At 41.2% G+C, this 11406-nt stretch overlaps 1 protein-coding gene across 1 annotated transcript in view; it reads right to left on the bottom strand.

The window, feature by feature from the left end:
- Nucleotides 1-731: 731 nt before the first annotated feature.
- Nucleotides 732-11406, bottom strand: part of CRYL1 (crystallin lambda 1) — a 50449-nt gene continuing 39774 nt past the window's right edge. The window contains exons 7-8 of the mRNA NM_001030830.3: nucleotides 5029-5135; nucleotides 732-3033 (exon numbers count right to left, since the gene is read on the bottom strand). Of these exons, the coding sequence (NP_001026001.3) occupies nucleotides 2920-3033; nucleotides 5029-5135 (221 nt within the window). The 3' untranslated portion in view covers nucleotides 732-2919. The remainder of the gene's footprint in view (nucleotides 3034-5028; nucleotides 5136-11406) is intronic.

The following is an 11406-nucleotide window of genomic DNA, read 5'->3' as shown; positions in this document are numbered from 1 at the left end:
GTAAAACACACCGAACAAGGAAATGAATAAATAAACAAAGAAGAATACAGTGCAACAAAGACGTGGTTTAAAAAAAGACATTATAGGTGTAATGATTAAAAATAACACAGGGTTTAAAAATAGGTGCTCATGTAAAAAACAGGCCACATGATGAATTCTTCCAAAGTATTTCATGGTTCACCATAGAAGAATTGCTTGAGCCTTGCTTCTTCAGCTGATAATCAAACAGAATAAATATATGACAATAGCTGGAGCAGTTCTGCAACTTTCTGGGACTACTGGTGTTAAAAGTTTTCATAACACTGATCATAACATAACGCTGATAACCAAAAATCATAAAACCATGACATAACACACAAGGTGCAATCTATCACAGCAAGTCTATTGCATTTGAGGAAAAAATAATAATGGGATAAAAGGAGTAACATGAATGGGAAAGCAATTAAACTAATTAATTTAACAGAATCAGGATTCATATCTAACAAGCAATTTGCTGACAAGTTGCACCCCAGAAGGGATTCTTCCGCATCCTATTAATAGACCAATTGCACAAACCTATTAGCAGTTCCTTGCAAATTATCAGCTAAACACTCTGGAAGTAGTGATGGATTGTAGGAAACCAAGAGTGAAAAGGGAAGAATTAAGAGAGGATAGAGAGGAGGGAGAAGACAAGAATGAAGAGTGTAGATGCATTCTACCACCAGAGTACCACAAAGGATCACAGAATTTAATACCTTTTTCATTAAAATCTTTTATTCATAAGCAATAATAAAAATGGAAGCAAATCTTTCAAGACACAATCGGGTTTTAAAATATCTCAGAATCAACACAAGTAATGTGAGCTAATTAGTTATGACAATGCCATATGCTCTTAATGAAACAGGTTTGATCTTGGAAGTAATTGGAACCTTCTATAGCCCAAAATACAAAAACATACATAATACAAGGAAATCATTCCCATAATTAATTCACTATTGCTTAATAGGGCACCAAGTATGGGTGCTGACCTCCGCAACTTCAGATTGTTAACGAGGGTTGTGCCAGTCACTGTGGCAATGAAAAGCAATAGAAGACACCTGACAATTTTAATTCTATTTTGGGATAAAACTGAGTTCACAAATCCTCCTTTCTCTCCACAGATTATAAATTAATGTAGGACAATCTCTACATCACACCCCCCATCCCATGCCTAACAGACAGGTGTGCTCTCGGCCCACCACATGCATTAGGGAACACAACTTATCTCAGGTCTTGTTCGTTGTGATTTACACAGAAGTGGTATTGGTGTGTTCCTGCAGACATTCCTGCTGTTCAGCACCATAACTAATTGAGCTGCAGTAACATGTTTCTGTGTCTGCACCTCCTGTAAAGAACAAGACTTGAAATGCCCCTGAGCATTTCATCAAAACGAGTGCTTAACGTTTCAGAATCTGTGCTGTATCAGAAGTTACATGACCTGTTGGCAGAAATTCAGAAATGCTAAACTCAAGCAGTGCGGGTGCAATGCACTGTTACAGGTTATTCTTATTATCTGCATAGCAATAATGCCCCAAAGTGCCAGCTAAGTTCAAAATCCAGCTATATTATGTGGTACGAACATTTGTAAGACAACTTTGATGTGGGCTGAAGCACACCACTGCAGCTGCTGGAGATACTGCTGCTTCCAGGTGTACACTCCATCCTTACACAGCCATTGTGCCTCCTCCTGTAGGGAGGACAGCAAATAAGGCTTAAGTGCTACATCTAAGCCATTGCATCCTTCTCTCTGCAGCAGAGAAAAGTATCAGATATTTGGGGTCTGCAGAGGAGTCCTAAGTAAACAATCATTGCTTCTGATAATGTACAAGGAACACAGAGGTGAATTCTCTTCCCAAGACCATTAAGAAGGTCGTAGAGTTGCTTGGAAAAGCCTAGGCAAATCCATTACACTATACCATCTCCCATAAGAGCTTTTAATCAAATTACTTTATTTCTCACAGGCAAGCCTGAGAATAGAGTACGTCTATGCAGCAATGCCTACTGACAGCACCAACCACCTGACTCAAGTTCGGGCAAAGCTGTGGGGTATCAAAGTGCATTATCTGAAGAACCAAGTAGGTATCTGGTCAGTCTTACTGAACCAGAGGGAGGGGATGAGGACGATCTATTTACTCACATTCAGGTCATCATACTAGTACAGAAGTGCCAAAAGGGGGAAGAAGGAGTAATCACAGAACGGCTTAGGTTGGAAGGGACCTTAAAGATCATTGAGCTCCAACCCCCTGCAATGGGCAGGGCTGCCACCCACCAGATCAGGCTGCCCAGGGCCCCATCCAAACTGGCCTTGAATGCTTCCAGGGATGATAATTCTTTCCCCTGCATTGTGGAATGGTTACAGAGCTAATCTGAAGTGACCCTTAGTGCTGCTGAGATCTCAGCTCACTGGCCAAAAAACCCGCTCCCTGCTTAGCACAACCTCCTATCTGCGGTCAGTGCTTTACAAATTAACCTCACCGCCACACTGATTGGCAGTGAGGGCTCATTTCCTCCACTGACAAACAGCTGATGTTTGCCAATTCCAGATCCCTGCATAAGCAAATATTGTTCAAGTGCTGAATTTCAAAGCAAGCTGAAAAATGTGTTATTTAAAATATGATTGTGTTCAAGCATTGCACAGTATTAATATTGCTAAAGCTACCTAATGCTTACACATCCAATGCATATATGTAACGATCTGATACAGTTTTAACTGAACTTCTAATAACTGTTTCCAGTTATTTGTTAATTATGTCACGACAAATTTGGACCAAATATTTAATTTGCCTCTACACTTGTGCACGTCCCTGCTTGCACATTCGGTCTCTTCTGCATGACCAAAACTCTCCCCATTCTATGAAGAACCGCTCTTTGTTTGGTCTACCCTGTTAGACAAGGTGCCCCTCAGTTAGATTTCATTTGTTTCTTCAGTTTGGCAAGGCCAATGAGACAGTCATCTCTCCATTCTCTTCTGGCACCCAGGTGTTTTGGAACAGCTGGAACTTTTTCAGACATCGCCTGAAACAGAAAATTTAAGAGAGAATTAGACCTTACTTTGTGAGGAGTAAGCAGGATTGTTTTCCTGCTTTGAGGAATCATCAGATCCAGTAACGTTCACCACAAAGTGCAATTTAATCTATCACAAGCAATAGGCCACTCATTCTTCACGCCTGACTGGAAATTAGCCAACAGGTACCAGAAAAGTGCCCCCATTGGAGAAGGTTGATCTGAAGGTTGCAGTGAAGGCACCTACAGAAACATGGGTGCATCAGCTTCTTTTCTCCATTTACCCCACACAGCCACTGTCTCATCTTTTTGACAATAACCTTTTATTAAGTGGAAGAAGGCCACCTGGCCTTTTATGTGGCTAAATACATGCTCTAAGCCAAATCCATGTATGTGTGTTTAAGGCTGTGGCTTCTCTTCTGGCTCCTAATAAATGTAAGGAGGAATACCATGTTTGTTGCAAACATTTATTTGAGGAGTGCCAGCTGCAATTTAAATGGCAGGGAAAGAGTTGTAACAAACCCAGAATTATGATTTTAGCTTTTAATTGGAAAATGAGGGAGAGAAATTAGTGCACTATTTCAGGATCCAAAGATAAAAGCCTGACCAAATCAGTGGGTAACAATATTTGTAACTAAATGGGTAAAAAAAACCAACCCTGTTTCTGAGTGCATAAACAAAGCTGCCCAGATGTACTTGCTATATGCATCACTGAAAGAACAAAAGGCACTAAATGAAGGCCAGCTAGAACATTGGTAACAGATTTTCTTCCAAAGAAAAAAAGCTGTTTCTGAGAACTGAGGTAGAGATCATAAGGTCATCTTGGCCAAAATAGCAACCAAGGTCTTAGGTTTAAAAGGTAATTGCTGAGAAGCTGAAAAAAACCTGGTGCAGCACCCAATGCCTGGCAAGCTGCAGCCACTCCAGGAAAAAATCAGTGGGAGGGATAAAAGAGTAAGATAAGAGATGCTTAATGTTTTACAAGAAGATTCTTGCAAACCCATCTTTGGTGCTGATGACTTTAGATAATAGACACAGAAACAGATGCTGATAGACAAAAAGATTGGATGCTGAAGTGGAATCTTGTATTCCACAAAGAAACCCAAACTGTTTCATTCTAATCAAAAGCTTCTACTTGTGACAACTCTCAGTTGTCTTTGATTGTTGCTATAAGCAGACTATGGTGTTTGAGCACAAAAACACATTTTCCCTTTTAACATAGCTGATGTTGAAACTGCATTAACAGAAAAAGGCAGAAAAATGCTATCTTCCAGAGTGACTGCATATAGGGAAGTAATCTGTGACAGTTAATCAAGATCAATTCATTATATATACATGTTCTTTAGCAACGTATTAAAAAAGGCAACTGTGAAGACGTAGAATAAGGAAATGGCAATACTTCAGCTAATTTCTATGAATGCACATAAGATCTTATATGGTGAGTATAAACAAATTGTTGGGTTTGAAATTTTAAAGACAAACTGGGTCCCAATACAGCATAACACTTAAAATACATCTTACCTTTACGCATATAAGCAACCTTACAGGACTGCTCACATGCCCAAGGTAAACATGTCTTTGTATGCATTACAGACCAGAGATCTAGTTTTTAACTACACAAAGAACAGCAGAACAGCTGGAGGAAAAAAACTACAGGGTTTATGAAGAGAAACTTGGAGTTATATACATAACGGGAGAGGACGTAGCACAGACATGATAAGAAATAGTGCGAGAGATTTAATGTCAGTAACCCACAGCTGTTTAAAGTTGACTCCTCTGGCTAGTAATAATGTTACTCACCTGATCATATCCCTTTGATATACTTCAAAGTACTTTGAAAAGGGACTCAGATAATCATACTTTTTTGTACTGATCTTTACGCTCAAGGTGCACGTTCAAACAAGAAACAGAGTACAGATACCTCTAACAGTAAACTGAAATTATACATATGTATAAGCTAACGTTCTTTGTTGTGAATGCCATTGCATTTATTGGCTCTATATTTACCTGATTGATCTTCTGCTCAATTTCACCCGAAAATTCTGGGACTGGTCCAAAGGTGTTCAGAACAAGTTTCATACCTTCACGGTATCTTTCACAATAATTTGAAATACCTGAAAATAAGAGAGAAGGATTACATTTGATCAACAACTCCTCCTTTAAGTATAGTAACGCTACCTGTGCTTAAGCCTTGTCTTAACTTAGAATCCAGAAAAGATGTGCCCTTATGCCTAGGATACCTCGTTACCACCAAGGAAAAATGGGTTCTATCCACTGCATTTTCACTAAGGTTCATGGAAAAATCACCTAGGACATGTCTTCACTGCAAAACCAGGCAATGCTGGTGAGCGGTGCTGTACACAACCATGGGTATACTTGCGCTTTGTTACTTTGCCTCCCCAACTAGTGCACACAGGGAGTGCTCTCACCTCTCCTTCTCCTGCTTGGTGTGCGTTGTAATTATTTGAAGCATCCCTCTTACGGGTTTTATTTAGTGTCCTTGCAACAAAGCTTGAGGGGAAAGAGTCAAAGGCAAGGAGATCAGCATATGGTGCTCTGTTGTGCAACCAGAGATGACCACAGAGATTTGGCTTTTATGATCACAGAACTATCTCTGAGGGTTGAGCAGTGCTAGGGGAAATCATGATCCACTGACAAAGCAGAGCAAATGCATTTTGCCATAAAGCTGGCTAATTTGGTGAGGAAAGCCTTATATCAAGACACCTAAACTAGCTGCCCTCTCTTTTAGTTTAAATCCATTCCCCCTTGTCCTATCACTACCAGACTGTGTAAAAACTTAGTCTTCCTGCTGTTCAGAAACTCTCTTCAAATACTAGAAAGCCGCAAAGAAGTTTGCCCAGAGATTTCTCTTCTCCAGGCTGAACAAGCCCTGCTCCCTCAATCTGTTTTCATAGAAGAGGTGCTCCAGCCCTCTGAGCATCTTCAGTGCCCTCCTCCAAACCCAATCCAACAGCTCTACACTTTTCTTGTGGCGGGAGCCCCAGGCCTGGATGTGGTACACTTGATGGGGCCTCACATAGGCAGAGCAAAGGGGGATAATCCCCTCTCTCTCCCTGCTGGCCACCTCTCTTCTCATGTAGCCCTGTTGGCATTCTGGGCTGCAAGTACACTGCTGGCTCACGCCCAGCTTTTCATCCACCAGGACCCCCAGGTCCTTTTCTGCAGGACTGCTCTCAAGGAGTTATTCTCCCAGCCTGTACACATCTCTGGTATTGTCCTGACCAAAGTGCAACACTTTGCACTTGGCCTTGTTGAATTTCATTAGGTTCACAAGAACCCAATTTTCAAGCTTTTCCAGGTCTCTCTGGATAGCATCCCTTTCTTCCACTGCATCACTGCACCACTCAGCTTAGTGTAGTTAGCAAATCTCCTATGTAGAGGTAAGGATGTGGTGTGGAACCAGTATCCCAGTGAATACACTAAACCTGAGAAAGGAAGCTCTGGATATGCTTCAAAACCTTGGGATAATCCCCCTTTTCTGAGAACCTCAGAGACAGAAGACTTTTTACGCTTCTTTCTCGTTGTTATCTAATTACCAAAGCAAAGAGAAAGCTGCTAAAGACAAAGTAGTGATGGTCACTACTTTGGGGGGGCTCAGGAGATTGTATAAACTGAGAAGCACCAGCTTGAACTCACCATGGTCTTAATCCAACCACAAAACACAAGAAACATTAAGAGAGGTAGCCTGACCACCACATGAAAGAATGTATCCTAGGCCAAGTCACTAAGTAGTCTCCTTCCCCAACAGCTTACAGACAGTTCCCTGGAATGCAATACTGTGTGATATGAATACCATAGAAGTCACACCTGCCTAACCCTAAATGGTTGAACTTGAAGGTGTATGAAGGAACAGAAACCTCCAACTACTGGCAACCATGAATCATAAACTATTTAACACTTGTAGTGCTCAGCATACCTCATAGCCTGAAATTGCTGAACTACACACATTCCAAATGGCTTCTGAGGTCAGTAAGATTACGGAGAACACTGTTGTTTCTGGACCAGTTGGTGGAAGAACTTTTAAAAGACAGACAATTTCATTAGGAAATGGGCACTGACATTATGATGTCCATCATATAAACAGCTGAAAGGACAGGCTGTGAGAACACATCCATTGCCTGAGAGCAAACTGGAAAGATTTGAGAGTACTGAACCCTCTTCAAAAAATGGATCAGAAACATTCTCCAGTGTCAGAAGGAAGGAAACTTTGAGAAAAAGAGCAGCCTTCTTAAGTAGCTTGACCTCATGTCTTGTGTCAAGAGCTTCCAGTCAGCATTTCGTCAATCTATTGCCTTGTGCTATCCACCCATGGAACTCATCTGTTCCCAGAACACGCTCTGGCATGTTTTGGCTTTCTCTAGCACAGAAAAAAAGAAAAGAAAAAAAAAAGGGAGGATAGTCTATCTATCTATCTATGACTATATCTAGTCATATAGGTGTATCAGTGCACTAGTTATCTGGAAACTTCGTATTTTGTTCAATTATCTTGATTGATATACAGCCAGAAACATTCAAGTTGTCTAGTGGGCTCCAAAATACCACTGATGGAAGTGTGAGAAAGATTTGGGAAGAGAAGCATTAATTGCACGACTGCTGAGATCCAATTCTATCTCTTCCATTGAGAGAAGAAGCAGAGATCATCCTCCTTCCTAAAAACTCTGCAAGGGACCACTACAAATTGAGCTCCTGGCAACTCACCTACAGCTAGAATGAATCACAACAGCTTCTGAGTGGGCGTATCTCACCAAGGCAACAGAGACATGCCAAATGCAGGTTGGTTAATACAATTCACTCACTGCATGCAATGTATGAACGAAAATAAGCCTTATGCAAAGTCATCAAAATAAGAAAAGGTATAAAACCAAAATGTTATGGATGTAGAGAAGATTAGCAGTACTACAGTTCATCTCAGCATTGCAGCCGAAGTGGCAACACACAGGCATGTACGCTGCATGCCAAGCAGGGGGTGAATGCTCTCTGCAAGCACCTTTCAGTCTTAGGTGAAGGGAACATGTTGAGAGTTAGAATGCATTCATGATTTCACTCAGAAGCAAAAACAAACAAACAAAAAAATACTTTTCAAAGTAGCTACCTTGAGTCAGCATTCCCAGTGTAAAATCTCAGTGGAGAAATGCAATGCTTGACTTGAAGCAAGTAAAGATCAACTCTATGCTACTAGCTTTAAGACACTTGAACAATGGGAAAATGGAAAATACTGTTGGAAAAATCACTTTGCTTTGCAACTGAAAACTCAAAAAGACAAATATTTGACACCAGGCCTTCAGACTTAGGAGTTTCTTCATTCAAAGGTCAGGGCTATAGCAAAGGTGGATGAGAAAAAAGCACTTGACTGGAGCATACGGACAAGAAGATGGAAAACAAGTACTAGAGAATTCCTTTAACTTTAATCCTTGTTGATACTCCCCAGGTAGCACCTTAAGCTTGATGAATTAGACATAGTAAACAGTATGAGACAAAAACAGGGCAGCTGAGAAAACAGGAAGAAGATGGCACATGGCTATTAAAAACACCACCTTTCCATGCACCTAGTGCTGTGCTCCACTATCTCCAGCCAGGAAAAAAAATAGCATCTCCAACAAAAAGGGTAAGCAACTTACAGCACAGGAATAGCAATACTTTCCACTTGTCCACATGGTTAACCATTCCTCTGTCTAAGTCTCCCTTCCTTTCCTACTCACCTCATCCATGTTGGAGAAAGGGAGCTGGGAGAGATGGCAGACATTCTGCAGCAGACACCTGAGAACCATAACCACAGAACAGAAATACCCCCAGGGAGGGCAGGAGTTCCCTGAATATTCCTCCCACCACATGTGGGAAGTATGGTGAAGAGGGGAAGAAGAGGAATGAATAACAAAGTGTTCTAAGGGAGCAGTAGGTAAGGATTACAGAGATGAAAAGGGGTACATCCCTCTTCCACACAACATTTTTTTCACTGGTACAGTGTACTTACAAGAACAGGTTATCATAAGCTAGAGGAGGACATTCATTCTCAGTTGCCCCTATCTATCTTGTCCAAGAGGAAATGTAAGGCCCTTTTATACCAACTACAAAGGAAGAATAAGATACACTGCTGGTTTTCAGGTGCTCATCTGAAGGACTTCCACTGGTGTGGTGCAAATGTGGGTATTAGTGAAATGCCTCTAGTTGCATCATCAAGATGAACAGGACACTCAGAAAGGAAAAGGAACTCTTGACAGGCATTTAGTTTAGAAGCATACATAAAAATACTTTTCTGCCCTTAGAAGTCCTCTTCAGAGGTGGGGTCCTAAACACCAAGGCAATGGGATTAATAGGAAAAAAGAAGGGTATACCCAACAATATAAAAGGTAGGTTGGTTCAGGCATTATTGTATGTACATATCTTTGAGTAACAGCTTATTGTATGCTAAGTCTTCTTCGTAAGAAAGGCAACAGGCACGAAGGCTGAAGGATGCGAGCAAATTAACCTGGTAAACCAGTCTGGCAAGGACATTACGCATGGGGCAAAATAAGGAAGGCACTGAAATATTTGCGAGAGAAAATAGATAGAAGCATAAACCTGATTACTCTGAACCTAAACAACATATTCAGAAGATACATAATGACTCAAAAAGAGAAGGAAAGAGAGTCAAGCCACTGACGCAACAGCATCAACAACTTGAAAAGACTGGGGTGGGGTGATTTTAGCAGGTAAAATTTCAGAAGCGGTTGCACTTGTAAGGCTGAAGATGATTATAGATAAGAACAGAAGAGGTGTATTTCAGGAATACCATGGAGGAAATTTGCCATGCTTAGGGCATGTCCAAATAAAGTAGTTCCAACCCCTCTGTTTTGCTGAAAGAGGGATTCTGTTTCTAGGCGTTGTAGGTCTGAAGAAAATCATCTGCATGTAATTCCACATAAATCAAGAATGTGTCTGAATGAAGAAACAGAAGCAGTCCTCCTTTTCTTTGAAGTGAGTACCTTAACTTGCAGAATTTTGCACCTTCTGCTTACTTGCTTGTAGCACAAAAGTTCCTGAAATGGATTAAAGCTTGGTTTGTCCCTGAGAATATGGCAATGAAAATAACCTATGCTTTAGAACTAGCCAGCACCTCTGCCTACAGTAATTGTTAAGATTAATGCTTGGCTATGGTTTGCCAAGTCAGGGGAGAAAAAATCTCCTTGCTTTGAATTATGAAACCATAAACCATGAAACCATTCTGTTTTGGTGCTTTGTGCTTTTTGCACAAAAGACCTGTACTTTTAAGGACCGCGTATCCATGTCCATTTCCATTCTGTTCATTCTGTTGACAACTACCCAAATTTCACAATGAGGGCTAGGCAGAATATGAACCTGGAATGGTGTTTTGATGAATGCAAGACAGCAAACAGCAACACATATCCTTCAACTTCCCCCTATCCAGCTGTTGTGCTAGTATTAGCAGGTTTAGACCAAGATTAAATTACAATTATAGCTCACTAAATACCGTGCTAATAAAGTAACTGATCTAAGACAGCCAAGCATGAATTATACACAAAGAACTTTTGCTGCAGATACATGAAACACCATAGATTATGGCCTAGCTTCTGCTTTCACAGATCATCTTTTCCAGTGGCTTAAAAGAAAGTGACAGTTCAAGAAACAGAAGGTAAAATCTAACTGAGGCCAGACCCTCTTCAGTATATTTACAGGTAGGCAGTGGGAAACTGGTTTTAGCATGGGGAAACAGTTTCTGTCAATGACAGTGAAGTTTGTAATGATTGTGTGACAAATGTGGATGAATGTTTATTTTAATTATATTGGCACATATGCAGAAGGACATTGTGTCTGCTAACATAACCCCATAATAAGTAAACAGGTCAAGTGACACTACTCAATTCTATGGCTGTTGCTCGTAAAGGAAGTTAACAGCATTTGTTGTGATACTGCCATGTGAAACCAAAAGGTGACAAACTCAAAAGACAGCTTACTGGGCTGCACTAAAAAAGAGGTGACCAGCAGGGAGAGGGAGGTGATTGTGCCCCTCTACTCAGCTCTTGTGAGGCCCCATCTGGAGTACTGCGTCCAGGTCTGGGGACCCTGGTACAAGGAAGACACAGAGCTCTTGGAGAGGGTCCAGAAGAGGGCCACTAAGATGATCAGAGGGGTGGAGCACCTCTCCTATGAGGAAAGGTTGAGGGAACTGGGCTTGTTTAGCTTGGAGAAAAGAAGGCTCCGGGGAAACCTCATTGTGGCCTTCCAGTGCTCAAAGGGAGCGTATAAACAGGAGGGGGAATGGCTGTTTATGAGGGTGATAGGACAGGGGGGAATGGTTTTAAACCGAGACAGGAGAGGTTTAGGTTAGATATTAGGAGGAAGTTTTTCCACACAGAGGGTGGTGAC

This window comes from Gallus gallus, chromosome 1, assembly GCF_016699485.2.
Source record: "Gallus gallus isolate bGalGal1 chromosome 1, bGalGal1.mat.broiler.GRCg7b, whole genome shotgun sequence".
Lineage (NCBI taxonomy): Eukaryota > Metazoa > Chordata > Aves > Galliformes > Phasianidae > Gallus > Gallus gallus.
This window is presented reverse-complemented; position numbering and strand designations above follow the sequence as displayed.